Below are 15,237 nucleotides of genomic sequence, written 5' to 3'. Positions count from 1 at the left end.
TTACCTCACCTGGAGAGCTGCCCCGAATGGAGTGAAACTGAAGCGTAACACCTCTCCACCACCGCCCACACCTACCTCTGCTGAAGAGGAGCTTTGTTGTAGAAATAACAATGGAAGACCTGAGCGTTTGTCACCTTTTGCCTCTAGGTTTCAACGGGAGCAGGGTGATCCGTTGAGTCAATCTTGAGATTTCCCTAGAGTAGGTCTACCTCTGACATTGAGCAACTGGTGTTTAGATGTTTTCTTTTCTGCTTCTTAGAGAAAACCTTCCTCTGACCTGAGACATCGAACGGTAACTGTACTCTTATTGTGCTTGTCCTAGCATCTGAGATAGGTATTCCAATTTGGTTTCCAATTTGGGCTACTTGAGGAACTTGAGGTTTGTGCAGAAGCAATGGCAAAGTTACAGTTCACTTTCACTAATGCAACCAGTTTGATAATGAGTTACGCATTTCTCTCTGAAAGGTATCAATCCATCAACATACAGCTAAAGAAATCTACATAAAATACCAACAATAAAGACCCCAAATAAACATTAGCTTGGGTCCAATGTGGACAAATTTTGGGATCCCCAACTTCTATAAATGAACGATAAGCTCTCACTCAGACTGTCTAGTTCAGCTGGCTTTAGCAGAATCTCGTGCTGGTGGTGACAGCTTCTCCTTTGAACTGCCCCGGGTCAAACTGTCAGTCTGCAGGTTTGTTCACAGCAAGTGAACTTTACATGACTGACTCGCACCGTTATTGCAAATAAAGCGTTGTAACCAGAGACAGAGGGGAGGTTGGATGCTTCCAAACGGTCATTTTGTCCATACACAGCCAATTAATCGATTACAATTAAGTCAATTGATTACATTTGCTACCTCTGTCATTTGTAACTTTGTCAAACTTAGAAAGCGATTTGAAGACTTCACTTTTGGTACTGATAACTTGTGACAGTCTTTGTTAAAATTGTTGACATTTTATAGACTAAATAGTCAATCTATTTGCCTTTAATCAGCCGCCTTTGTAGACTAACATCAGTCTTATGTGCTAGATACAGTAGCCAAGCAAATAGTCTCAGACTGGTTAAATTATCCAGCATTTTTTCGAGGAAAAACACAAATAGGCTATAAACGCTTTCTTGGTTTCTCCTGGTGACTGGAGGCAGGCAGGTGTGTTACCAAAGTGGCAAGATCTAGGCTAAGACACCAGTCAGGTCGGCTGAGTCAAAGTTATCCGTTGTCTGTCCTCCATCACCATCTTTTAATTAGCCGTTCACCGGTGCAGCAGGTGTCTCTCCGCGGCAGGGAAACAAACTACCAAACAGTCCGTCTTACCTTGTAGACATTCTCCGTTATACGGTGCACCTCGTCGGTCCGGGACATCCTTGTTGGAGCGTCAGTCAGGACCATAGACTAAGATTTCCTTTGGGTGAGGTTGAGAGGGTTTTCCGAACTGTGACGGAAGGAATAACTCAGCTGTTCGCGGGGAATCGCGGCTCCTGTCTGTGATGACTGAGAGAGACGAGCTCGTCTGACCGTGGGATCCCTGCTTTTATAGGAAAGTCCTCCTCTGCGCCCACACCGGCTCCCCACGTAGCCAGTCAGTCGGTTGGAGCGCAGAGGCGGACTCACTTCAAGAGGGGCGGCGCTGCCTTCAATGACAGTGGGAAATAGAGCAATTTTCGACCTGAACTGCAACTGAGGATTCCTGAAAAGTTGGGACCTAATATGTTGTGTTAATGTTTTGTACAATGAACAAGGCAAGTAGTAAAAATATGGTTCACTTAGTTTTAAGGAGGACAGTAAGCAGAGCCTATGTAAGGAAAGCATGTAATGTTGAAATAGCCAAATTTGTAGGATAAAATGGTAAATTTCGCAGCAGATATCTGTATCTTTGAATATGACTTTATAGGTTGGCTGGATTAACCTGCTGCTAAAAGGAGCCAGGAGGAAAACGAGCTGCCTATAGTTTTTCTATGCTAGGATAGTACCTGGCCACAGGTTTGCTGTGTGGTAATTTATTTAAACACATTTTGATTTAGCAATTTGCAACATACAAGCAAAATGTTTTAATAACGAAGGCCTTGAAACTGGAATTTCACACAGGGACGCTGTTTGAGGCCTTAGGTAATAAAGCAGGGCCCAACTTAAGATCCCTATCATAGTGGTATGTTGATATTGTGCTTTAATGGTGCATATATCCAATCAAATTTTCTATTAGCCTAAATCAGCACAAACATGTTGACACTGGAGCTCGAGGGAGGCCCTTGATTTTTGGGGCCCCAGGGCAGTTGCCCGTTTTTCCCAATTGGTAGACCAGCCCGTGCCAAGAGTCTGCAGGTTTTTCTTCCAACCAACCACCTCAGCAGGTGATTTCACTGGCGAGTTCTTCCCTTGAAGGAATGCTACCAAACTTGCAGACTCTCCTCGTTCTATGGCACATGACTGGACACTATTGTAGAGAAACTTTGACACGTAGGTCCTACTACTGTCTTTAGCTGAATAATATACAGTGTAATTGGATGAAATTTTACAGCCTATTTTTAAATTTACAAAAAGCTGCACATTGCTCACTGCTTATTTATGACGTTTCAGTACAATGTTTTGGTCAGCTCAATCAGGTAGGCTACCAGCTAAACTGAAATGTCATAAATGAATAAATATACCAGCAGTAATTGAGACAGAGTTTTGTCATTTTTGTCCAAGTTGTTCTCTCTGATGCATACTCATAGGTGTGCAGAGATTTTTCAAATTTTTTAGGACTATTTTTTGTCATCTTCTCAAATTGTCTGCATGGCAGAAAGTTTACCAAAATGGCAAGGGCTTGGAGTCAGGTGGATGGGACTTTCTCCATAAAACTGTCTATTAGCCTGTTCATCACAAATTATCTTTCTTAATAATTTCATTAAAACATCAATTACAAACATAATGTATTCCCTTCTTTCTGCTCCTCTTCTCTCTGCCTCTCGACGAGCCACCATTATCATATTATTATCAATTAACCCTAAATAATCCTAACCAAAAGCATCAGAAAGTGTAACACTGGGATCTTGGCGCTTTACGATGAGTCTGTGAATGCAGCATAGCATTTAAACAAGCCACGCCTCCTCCGCTGTGTCACACGCTGCCCACGTCGCCGCCTCCGCTAGAGCCATTCAGAAGACCTGACCAAGCATCTCCATATAGAAACTGGAACAGTCTCTACTCATTTATTCAACATGATTATATCTACCCAAACACCAAATCACAGTAATACTTTCATGATATTCCAATCGGCACTGATGCAGTGTATCTTCAATACATATATAATGACTTAAGGCTGTATATTGTGTATTATTTTTATACTGAGACACTGGCCACCTATGTAGGGCTGTTTTTTTAGTTGGCAATGCAACATTTAATATACCTGGAGACAACAGTTTAACTTTTGTTCATGCATTTGTTTACCCTGCTCTATATTTGTGTGGCTCCACTCCTTTTGGCTGAGTGGGCTCTGGTTGGTATGAGTGGGACGGAGCCACATTTTCTTGGATTTCAAAGCCTTGTACGGTGGGTTGGGGAATCCCACACATTTTAGGACATCACGATCAGAAGGCCTTTGAATGAGAATTCATGAAAAAGAGACAGAAGAAGATAACAGAGGACCAGTGTGAAACCAGTGACAGTCCCGCCTGTTCTATTCTGCAACGCATTTTTAGTGAGATAAAATAGATATTTTAGGGCTGCTGGTAGCCAGGATAATAAAGTGGAACCTCAGCTCACTCTCAGAACAGACTCATTTTGTTTTGATTGTCACATCTGATTAAAACAGATCCTGTGGAGACCAAACTGCAGACAGTTAGTGAAAATCAATCAGACATGTTTGGTCTTCACCAGAGTAAACATTCTCACTGTCAGCGAGGCTATTGATTTACTCCTCTGCGAGCATTCAATCCCCACAATTAGTTTCCATGTAGGCTTCCATTATGTTTGCTGACTGCCAGTCTATCTTGAAGTATAATTATACACAAATTAATTAAGGTGACGATTGTTAATCACGGTTAGTTCAAGTAATAAGCAGAGCTGTAGACTTGAGACTCTGGTGGACTTGAGACTTGACTTGAGACTAGAAAACAAAAAATTCAAGTCTCAAATTTTGACCTGGAAAATCCCAGCAACAGTAAAAAATAATAATAATAAAACAGCAAAAGCTACACACCTTGAATATATAATTATAAGGTATGTGCTATAAAAGGATTTGTTCTCATTTATGTAAAAAACACATGTAAAATCAACACAGGTTTAAAAGGAAAATGTTCAAGTCGTGTGTGTTATTTTAATGGTCAAAGACTTGCAACTGATTTGTAATTTGCACATGAAGACTTGAACTTGTCTTCAGACTTGCCCCCAAAAACTAACCCTTGCCTGCACACGGAGCTGTAGACTTGAGACTTGGACACGAGTCAGACTAAAGTCACAAAAACTAAGACCTGGGCGTGACTGCTGTGAGACCTATCTCACTGCAGAGTTGACTCCCTAAAGGCTTGACTTGAGACTTGAAAACAAAAATATTCCAGGCTCAAGTAAATAATTTGGAATAACATTTGGAGACCTGAAAGACTTGCAATTTACTTTTGTCTTGTGACTTGCTTTGACAAGACTTAGGACTTGACGTGTAATAGAACTGAATGTGTGTTGAAATTAACATCTTCTCAACGAACTGATCTTCAGCTCGCCTGTTTGCAAAGCTGCAGAATCGATACTTGAGTCAGATTTCAGTCACAAAAGTGAGGACTTGAGACTTGACTGCTTAAAGGTCCAGTGTGTAACATTTAGAAGGAGCTATTGGCAGAAATGGAATATAATATTTACAAGTATGTTTTCATTAGTGTATAATCACCTGAAAATAAGAAACGTTGTGTTTTCGTTACCTTTCGAAGCTACAGCTAGCAGCCAGTTAGCTTAGCTTAGCATAAAGACCAGAAACACGGGGAACCAGCTAGCCTGGCTATCCTGGAAGTCACTGCACCCGGCCAGTTGTCCTGCACATAACCCTGCGTGAAACCACAACTTGTCATTTTTCCACTTCGTTTTTTGTAGCTTTTAAAAAAACTGGATATAATGTGTTAATTAATGAGCTTTAGTGCTGTTGGTCGACAGATTTGTTACCTTTGGACAGAGCCAAAGTTACTTGAAACTTGACTCCCTAAATACTTGACGTGAGACACTTACTTTTTGTGGGTATTTATGCCTTTATTTGATAGGCAAATGTTTTCAGATGACAGGAAATACGGAGAGAGAAAGATGGGGAATGACATGCAGCAAGTGTCCCCAGTTGGACTCAAACCAGGGATGTTGCGGTTGAAGGTCAAGTGAATGGTCAGCGATTGTAGACCTGAAAGGCTTGCAGTTCATTTATGAACACTTGTCGTGTGACTTGGACTTTACATTAGATTTGCTGTGACATTAACTTGTCTCAAATGATGTGAGATTTGACTTGGACCTGCCCAGTTCTGCCTGTGCGTATATTCACTACATAGTGGAGGTGCAGTCAGGTAGGCAAGACTCTGGGTGGGCAGGACACACACACACACACACCTACATATCTGAAGCATCCATTGAGTAGCATTTGATCTGCCCTTCATGTACATCCTACTCACCATTGTCCTCTCAGCCTTTTTCTCTCTGCCTCAGATCCACGTCCGTGATTCATCAGCGCAGCGCTCTGACATTCAGGTTCCTGTGTGCGCCGCCCACTCCCACACAGCTCTGATGGGCTTGTAGTGCACAGTCAGCTGCAGAATGGAGCCGGCCCATTCAAAAAGAGTACATCATTGTAAAGTGGATGTTAGTAACTTGACAAAGACACCAATTCAGGCTATTTCAGGCTTGCGAAAAGGCCTGAACAATGGAACATCAATACACGGCTTTGTTTAATCAAAATACTTCAAGGCTATAGATAGGAACATTTAATGTCTTTCTTTTATTTTGTCTAGCTGATGCTTTTGTCCTGCAGAAACAGTTGAATAAGCTTTAATTCTTAGATCGCCTTTATAACAACAGAGAAGAGTACAAATTAAGGTCATGGTGTGCCAATTGTTTTCATCTGAGACATAAACGTAAAAAATTATAGAAAGAAAAGCAGAGGGAGGGTGTTAATGGGCTCTCTTGTCTAAATCTACCCTTCCAATATTGTCATTTGTAAATAAAATCTAGCTTTTACAGTACAAAAAGGAATAAATTACATGGAGACTCATTACACCCATATGTGAGTTTTTCAACATGTGATTCCAAAACCATTAATCCTCTGCTGTGACAGCCTCCACTCTTCTGGTTTCAGACTTTCCACCAGATGTAGAAACCTGACTGCAGGGATTTGCTCTCATTCAGCCACAAGAGCATCAGTGATCAGGTCTGGCTCAGTCGGCGTTCCAGTTCATCCCAAAGGTGTTGGATGAGGTTCAGGTTGGGGCTCTGCGCAGGCCAGTCAAGTTCTTCAACACCAAACTGGGAAAAGCATTTCTCTATGGAGCGGACTTTGTGCACGGGGGGCGTTGTCATGTTGACACAAACACAAACTGTTGAAGCAAAGTTGGAAACACACTATTGCTTGTTAGTATCACTGTCTTCTGTAGCGTTTCTTCTTCTGCCATATAGTATATGTGCTGACGCAAACCAAGTCACCTGCTCTCCACAACAGACGCTTCACAAAATATTTGTCGCCACCTTGTGTTCAATCATGGAAGATTTGAATTGTGACCCGCAGTGTGGCAACAGAGATTATGACGATAAAAAAACACTTTTATTGTAAAAAGAATGTACAGAGAGAGGTACAATTTTCAAATCAATTTTAAGACGACCAGTTTGATGTTGTACTGATGAAATGACGTCTGCAGCCTTACAGTATTAGTCATCAGTGTTTTCTGTCTGCAAGATTAACTGATTTACAGATTAGTTAGATGGATCTTCAAAGATACAAAAGCTTAAGCCTCACGAATGTAGGCCATCATTCCTGCTGCAATTTAACACAGATCTATACAAGCGAATCGGAGCATGATATGCACAGTAAAATAATTACAGGCCCCTGCGTTAATAATACTCCGTGGGTAAAGATCCAGGTTCTGTCAAGTTATTACCATGAAGAGATTAACAACTGTTGTCTGGGCTTCATAGGTAAGCCCATAGACGATATGATTAGCCCTTTCTCCAATGACACTGGACTAATCCACAAGGGGAGCAGAGAATTAGATTAGTTAAGCCTCTTGAAAAGGGGTCAGACTGAGAGAATATTCTGCGAAACAGATGCTTATGCAAATGTTTCGGTACTTTAGAAAAAGTTACAGGGTGGGTCAAATAACTCGTATGAAAGCAAAGATCTCCAGCTGGGGCGACTGAGGCAGACAAGGCCTGTACTGTGAGAAGACAATGCCGAAGACTACAGAGCATGGGTTATGTTTTCATCGTGCCTGCCTTAAAGGGTCAGTTCACTAAAACTACAATAAAAAATTTAAATCACTCAATCCTGCTGCTGTCTGGCAATGTAGACAGTTTTGGTTTTATTTGCTCAGATATTTAAGTCCAACTGAAATCACATTTAGTCATTTAGACTTTTTGCAGGTAAAAATAATGTCAGTGTTTTTAATTTATCGTGAATATTTGTTTTTATTACTAAAAGCAAGAAAAAAAAAAGGTCTCCATCTACATAGACTGAGACCTTACGGTATGCTGCCAAATGAATGCAAAGATAGAGAGCGCCATCATGAAACCAAAAAATATTAAATATAAATTTCTCTGTTATTTGGTTTCTGATTTTTTTCCTCAACACTGCACATGTGATTTACAGAGCAGATATGTACGCTATAGCAGAGAAAAATAGCTATTTAATTTCAGTTGGATGTTAAGATCTTTACAGAGTATTTCTTCTAGAAAGTAGTCCCAATAAAAACTGTTCACAGCACGATCTGTGTATTGTCCAGTGTAATTTGTACATTGTTTTCTGAATTTTTTTGAATATCATTTTTCCAATTCCTTGAGCGTCGCAAATTAAATTCCACTAATCTCTAAATATCTAAAAACCTGGACATATAAAACAAAAACATAAGATAAAACTATGTAAGTGGACAAATAAGTATTTTTGTAATTTGGGTGAATTGACCCTTTATAGACTATAAATTACAAACTATTTGCATTAGGAGAAGATGTGTGAGGACGATTTGATGAATTACAATAAGAAACACCTGCATGCATTTAAGTGAAGTCAGTGTAAAATGATTTAGTGGTGAACAAAAGTTAGGCACAATTATCTGATGTCACAGGTCATCGTGGTTCAAATCAGCATTTCTCCAATGAATCGAGGGAACTGCTGTGAACCAGTCCTGCCTTCGAGTGTCGACCTGCAGCAGACGAGGACACAGCGGCTGGGTGGGATGGAGGAAGCCCAGTATCTGAGAGTGGCCGCTGTCGCTTTCTCGCAGGCCTCTGAAGGGGAGCGAGTTCTCCAGCAAATGTTTGTGTGGTTGTATGTTTATGCAGAACTTGAGTGTCGTCGTGGAGAAGGTCCAGCAGGCCAGCTGAGGGAGGTCAGTCTCGTTCCTACGCAGCAAGCAGCTCTCGCTCTGGCTTCTTTCTGGGACGATCCCTCTCTGAAACAAAAACAGATTCAGACTTACAAAAAGCATCAGGGTGGGGTATCGAGACCTGGTTCTAAAGTTCTAACAACTGGACATTTGCTAAGAAACTCTGTATACAGTTCGTGATGTAGGATTTCTAACGTTGCGTACGGACGCAGACCTGACAAACAGCACTGAGCTGCTGTGATAAACAGTGATCAGAGCTGATGCGTCATTACACACCTCTGCAGCTCTTCATCTAACAAATCCACTGCGGGGCTCCATCTTTTTTCCTCACAAATCAAAACTGACCTGCTAAACTAACGTTACATACTTCCTCTGGGTCGCGACATTCTGTTTTTCCTCCACTTGGTAAAAGTTTGTTGTTCATACAATGTAACGCCAACCCCCAAGCTTTGGTAAACATGTAATAAAATCAATTATGTCCATGTTTTAAAAAAGACGCTGCCTCAAGAAAGGGACACAAAGGCGAGATTGATGCTTTATCTGAAGCAAACAAATGCACATGGTTCAATTTCCCACCTCCGACACACAGCTGCTTCCCTAAGCTTTTAGGCTAGCCAATACCCCTCTTAATGGGGTCAATATTGGGACCGATACTGAACTGATGGATCAGTGAATCCCTATGAAAAACAGCCATTTTGATTCTGCTTATCGATTCCTGAAAATGACTTTTCACTGGCAAAGTTTTAACTTACTTCGCTTCCATATACATCAACAGATACGCAGGCTAAGCTTCTCAAGCATAAGATATACATTAAAGGCAACTGGTTCATCCTGGCATATATATATATATATATATATATATATATATATATATATATATAATAATGACAGAATTCACTGTGAGATCACGTATCATAAAGCTGGAATAAGATCAGGACAACACAAAGAGGCTGTTTGGTGTCTTGTCACAGCCAAGGTCAGAATTTAAGGCAAAGCAAAAGCATTTGAGAGAAGAAACCTGGTCTCTCCTCTGTGGCCTCCGGGACTTCTGGCAGCTCGTCTGCAGGAATCTCAGGAAGCTCAACGTCTCCCTGAGAGAGTTTAGAAGACAGAGTGGAAACAGATCAGAGACGACACGTGATCAGGAAAAGACTGAAGAGTAGAGTGCTACTGATATCATGTTAGTTTCAGTTTCTGATCAAATAAAATCTGAATTTTAGAGTCAAAGCTCAAGAAAGTGTAAACGTATTGACAGTGATACTGATTAGACCAACCTGAGTTATGGCCTCCAGCTCAGCCAGTACAGCATCTTCATCTTCTTGTGATAAAGAGCCAGCCAGCATCTCGTCTATTTGCTGCGGAGAGACAACAAGCTCTCAGTAAACAACAAACAGCTTTATATTGTAGATCAGACTTCAGAAATTAGCGAGGACTTGATGAAAAATGTGCGTATGTTGTACGGAGAGAGATTCAATCCCAAAGACTTTACATTTTAGAAACACTGAACTGTATTTGTCAATATTTCCCAAACCGATGAATTCAACCAAAAACTGAATCATCTTTGTAAGGAAACGTGTTAAGATGAGCTGTAATTTAAACAGTGACCTGCAATTTAATTTACTGAGCACTGAGCATTAACTTTCATTTTGGAATAATAACTAATACATTAGCAGTTTCTCCAGATCTGTTATCAGAACATCTTTAAAGAAAAAATCGAGGGTAAAGAGATAAATTGTCCCGTATTTCTGACATCAATGGGAAACTTACCCTTTGGTACTCAATTGCATCTTGGGTTTCATCCATAATCCGTTCTACTTCTTCAACAGACATCACCTAACGTGGGAAAAACAGTCAGCCGGAGCTCTCCAATAACCAGTGATACAGGTAGAGGGTGTGACACGTCAGACAAGACATTTCTGAGACACTTTACAACGCCTACCTCGTGCATTTTTTTCAGACATTCATTTCCAACTTTCAACCCATCAATGACTTTCCTTTCAATCAGGGCAAACTCCAGGTCTTGAACCTGAAATAAGCAGAAAAGCAAAGTGTTAGTTTCACTTTAGTGCTGCTGCTGCTGCTGCTGCTCGCTGTGTGTCAGTCAAATCCTCCAATCTCTCACCATGCGCTCCAGGTTGCCTATCTGGTTCTCCGTCTTGTCTAGGAGTTGATCCTGGTAGCGCTTCTTTTTCAGCAAGAGGAGTGCTTTCCTGTTCGAACCCAAAAGAGAGCGAAATTAGAATCAAAACGAAACTCACTATAAAGCCGAGAATGGGTGGTAAAATACAAATACAATAGCTTGGTAAACTGATTTTGGAGAACATTCCCCGGAAAAATGAAATCAGCAAATAATAAAAGCTACATTTGGTTTTGTGATTATAAACTGAACAAAATATTTTCAAATAATTGCTTCAGCATTTTGATTTTATGATATCCAGCCTATTATTTTTCTGCCTTTGTCATTCTAAATAAAGTGAAAATGTACACTGACATTTTCTGTATGATCTTGGTCCCTGAATATTTAGAAAATATTTCTAATATGAATAAGGAAGTTGTTTTTTTTCTCTCCCCAAAACACTGACGATGAATCTGGCTGAAAGGACACAACAGGTCGGATGAAGTGATGAGTTTTTAATAACTGGATCCTTAATCATTACTGATCTGTTCCTCTGTATGCACTCATTTACTACACTGAAACTTTGCAAAACTGTAATTCTTTGTATACTCACTCTTTTTTCCCATCTTTCAGCAGCTGCTTGGCTAAAAATCTCTCCTTCTCCAGCCGCAGGTTGATCCTCTTCTGGTACTGCCTCAGCTTATCTCTTTGCTGTTTCAGTTGCTGCAATGAGAAAACAGAGCCATGAGTACAAATTGAATATGCACAAAGTCGCATTTCTACTCGGATGTACTTCAAACTAATTCACTAATATCTTGCAGCAGCTTCTCGTTGTGCTCTACAACGACCTAACTGGGTTTAGACACTGCAGCTGTCAGTGTCATTACAAAGTACAGGCAGAGTAGCCCGCCTGCTGCTCTGTCAAACTCTACAGTAAATGCAATCTGAATATTTGCAGTCAAACATACACACCCTGTAAAACACCAGGCGAACGATATTTTACTAAGATAGCAAGGACAGACTTACGTTAGGCTCCTCGGATAAAATCGGCATACAAGTAACTTATCTGAGCACCACTTTGGTAAAAGTAGTTTATATCTCAGCTTTTAAAAATGCGTTATATGATTTGCCACTGTTCTCAATCGTGCAATTTAAAGGCAGAATCAGAGATGGGATTAAGTTAAACAACACACCAAAAGCTAAAAATGTGCCGAATTGAAGAGTGTCTTAGCGAGTGCTGCAATTGTGAAGTTTTGTTGTATAAGGTAAGTGTGTACGATTACTGATACGCAAAGGTTATTAAATTACCACTTTTTTCAAAGCAGTTTGGCGTGACTTGCTCTTGTTACAAAACAGAACGTACAGCGTCGAGGCTAATATTAACAGTTTAGTTGGCTAGCTAATGTTAGCTAGCTGTGACACTTACCAAAATCGCTTTGTCTTGCTCTGTCACTCGGGTGTGTTTCTTTTTTCCAAAAAGATTTCCCATTCTGATACAGCATCCCAGCTACAATTTGCAACCAGGAAGGGAATGTGAACCCGATCCGATTTTAAACTATTTTTCTAACTTGTAAGAGACAGACTACTGTTCTAGCTTCTCCTCCATTATTTGTGTAGTCATCTGGGTAAGTGTCCACACCCACATCAGGAAGGACGGTATCCAGGCAGGGACAAAAACCGGAGGAATGCGATTTGGAAAAGTCCTTAAAAAGCAGCCCATGGCAGATTGAACGTCATTAAGTCATCATATTCCTTTACCACATTACGTGCCCATCTCGTTACGTCTGCTTTGAGCGTGAAATAAAATATTCGAGTTTGTTTAAACCGTCTCTGGTTTAAATAAAGTACAAACTGAGTATACTGAGTGATCACTGCCCCCCTGTGGTCATATAGGAGAACTGCAGCGCAATGTTCGTCAAGTTTTCGTCAATGCAGACCTAACAGCATACTGAGACTTCCGGTGATTACCTTCAAAATACAATGACGAAACTGAAACAATCATAAACGAACCAATAGCCATTATTATGAAATTATCAAGTTAATTGTTGTTAATTGTTAGTTGGGAATTGTACAGATGTTTGTACTGATAAATAATTTTCTTTAGATTCTTTAGATAATCTTTTTTTTAACCGAAATTATATATTTCTGTTTTGTTTTTTACTCCGTTTATATTATATTAAAATAACAAAAGATTTGATTTATTCCATTTTGCAGCCGATTGAATGAAAACAACCAAAATTAACCAAATTAGAATTTTCCACCTCAGCCCCCAAACACAAGTACTCAATATCTTGAAGCTCTTCAATTAGAAGATCAACAACCTCTGAAGCTGTATAATCTAAAAGTAAAGTATCATGGAATTAACGTAATAACTTGAAAATTCACTCGATATCATCTAAAATCAAAATTTGTTGTGTATTAATAAAATGTTTAAAAGATTAATACTTATTATTATTAGTTTCACGTTCTGTATTATTTCTATATACTCTATATATCTCAGTAATTAGTTTTTTGTTTTCCTCTAGATGCATGCTAATTGTGCTCACTTGTGTGTGTAAATAAATCAATCACCAACAATTAACATAATAAATTTGTTAGTTTGGTCACTGTATTTTGAAAGTAATTACCGGAAGTGGTAGTATCCTCTCATATCAGCTTGACGCTTTTCCTGCGAATTTATTGTGTTGTAGTTCTACACTGTGGCCACGGGGGGCAGTCAACCATCGTCTCTAGTGTCCAGCGGGCTATTTTTCGGTAGTCTTGATAACGAGGCTGACGTTATTTATCCGTTAAGGCATCAGCTTGTTAGCACTAATGCTAGCTAGCTCCGCTACCTACGTCAGTCAGGTGAAACTTGATTATGAATACACACATATGACATATCTAAGGAATATTAATAATCAAAATTAACATCTGTATTATTCCCACTGAATAATGTGAAGTTGTAGTCTAACTGTCACCATCAGAAAACAATTAATTTCTTGAATATTTCTTGGTTTCTGATTTGTCAGTTTGGTCATTGTATTTTGAAAGTATTCGCCGGAAGTGGTAGGCTGTCAAAGTCTGCATTGACGCTAGCTTTTAACATAATGTGTTGTAGTTTCTCGCTGTGACCGCTAGAGGGCAGCGAACACTCATGAGTCTAACTCATTTGAACAAATAAATGCTTTTTCCACTTCATGAATACCTTTCTAACAGGCAGAAGACCAGTATTGCAGACAAAATATGAAGTGTTTGTATAATATAGAAATATCATACATTCTGATCTCACTTTCTTGAACTGGCTGTAATATTAACATATTATTATTATATTTTCAATGTGGACAACACAGAACAATTCATGTACAAGGAAGTAAACACCAAAGTAAGCACAGAAAGTGTTGGTATGCTCAGCTGTCTGATGCATTTAGTATTGTGATGCAGTTCTTCACTGTGTCCACTGGAGGGCAGTGAATACTCATGACCCCATCACCTAGCATCTAACGTTAGCCTGAGCTAATTCCACTAGCATCAAGGCAAACACAACAGCATAATATCCAGTGGAAAAATACAAAATAAAACTTTTACAATAGACAGCTGTAGTTAGACATTGTGACCACCCGAGGGCAGCGTAGTCACAAGACACAAACGCTCACTCAAATTTTCCGAAAAGAGATGCAGTTACGCACTGTGGCCGCTAGAGGACACTGAACACTCGTGACAACTTTCAACTCCACAAGCGTCATGGCAGACGTCATAGAATACTAAGACTTCCGGTAAAGACATTCAAAATAAAACTGTCAAACTAGACTACGGGAATAGTGAGGTTACCATAGAAACAGACTACTTTTTTTTTTTTGCTTTATTGAACAATCATTTCACAAAAAAAACAAGGCAGGTTAACCATCGTATTAAAAATCATTGATATGTGTCTGAGTAATAAGACAAAAAATAAGCAATAAAACGATCAAAAAAATAAGATAACAGAAACAAACTACTACCTTACTTCAGTATAAATAATAATTAGAAATGTTGGCAAGCGTTAATTTTAGGTTAGCATGTAGCCTATAAACTAGCTATATGCATTGCTAGCTATTGTTAGCATACCTAGGCTCGTAGTTTGTTGGCTAACAGAGAAATAGTGGCAATCATATTCAGTAGCAGCACTTACACCGTTTATAACTGTCTTGTTTTCACATCTGTTGCATTTTCTTGTATTTTATTTATTATATTCTTCTGTGCTTGTTTCTTTTTGCTGTTGTAAAAGCACATTGAGTTTACTTGTGAAATTTGCTATATAAATTAATTTTGTTTATCCCTGCAGACAGAATGGGATAAATAAATAAATAAATAGACTTGCAGGTGTTCATCCAGTGTGCAACATAATTACAAACCTCATTAAAAGCTGGGAGCTTGCCAGTAGGTTGAAAACTTAGTCACTGTGGGTAACTTACACCCTTCTCCTTATATTTTCTACTTTTATGGCATGTACCGTTATAATGAATTTGCTGTTGAATTAAAATAGCTTCAGATTTAACCAAACATGCTAAAATAATACAGAATAATTGCCCAGCAGTGTGTATTTAATGGATACAAACTCACC

At 39.5% G+C, this 15,237-nt stretch overlaps 2 protein-coding genes across 8 annotated transcripts in view; both read right to left on the bottom strand.

Moving 5' to 3' along the window:
• Positions 1 to 1,618, bottom strand: part of baiap2b (BAR/IMD domain containing adaptor protein 2b) — a 75,081-nt gene extending 73,463 nt beyond the window's left edge. For 3 of the 7 annotated variants that reach the window (XM_044179521.1, XM_044179523.1, XM_044179524.1), the window contains exon 1: positions 1,320 to 1,614. In XM_044179521.1, the coding sequence (XP_044035456.1) occupies positions 1,320 to 1,394 (75 nt within the window). In that variant the 5' untranslated portion in view covers positions 1,395 to 1,614. Of the gene's footprint in view, positions 1 to 1,319 lie in introns of all 7 variants that reach the window. The other 4 variants (XM_044179519.1, XM_044179520.1, XM_044179518.1 and 1 more) reach the window with 3 other exon arrangements.
• A 5,125-nt stretch (positions 1,619 to 6,743) lies between these two features.
• On the bottom strand, positions 6,744 to 12,338 carry chmp6b (charged multivesicular body protein 6b). The gene is made up of 8 exons (XM_044179517.1): positions 12,082 to 12,338; positions 11,269 to 11,378; positions 10,662 to 10,749; positions 10,479 to 10,565; positions 10,307 to 10,372; positions 9,814 to 9,894; positions 9,558 to 9,630; positions 6,744 to 8,605 (listed from the first exon to the last, which is right to left on the bottom strand). The coding sequence occupies exons 1-8, from the start codon at positions 12,142 to 12,144 to the stop codon at positions 8,556 to 8,558; spliced, it is 618 nt and encodes a 205-aa protein (XP_044035452.1). The 5' UTR covers positions 12,145 to 12,338; the 3' UTR covers positions 6,744 to 8,555.
• Positions 12,339 to 15,237: the final 2,899 nt, after the last annotated feature.

This window comes from Siniperca chuatsi, linkage group LG20 (genome assembly GCF_020085105.1).
Source record: "Siniperca chuatsi isolate FFG_IHB_CAS linkage group LG20, ASM2008510v1, whole genome shotgun sequence".
In the NCBI taxonomy this organism is placed as follows: Eukaryota; Metazoa; Chordata; class Actinopteri; order Centrarchiformes; family Sinipercidae; genus Siniperca; species Siniperca chuatsi.
Note: the sequence above shows the minus strand (reverse complement) of the source record. Positions and strands in the feature narration are given on the sequence as shown.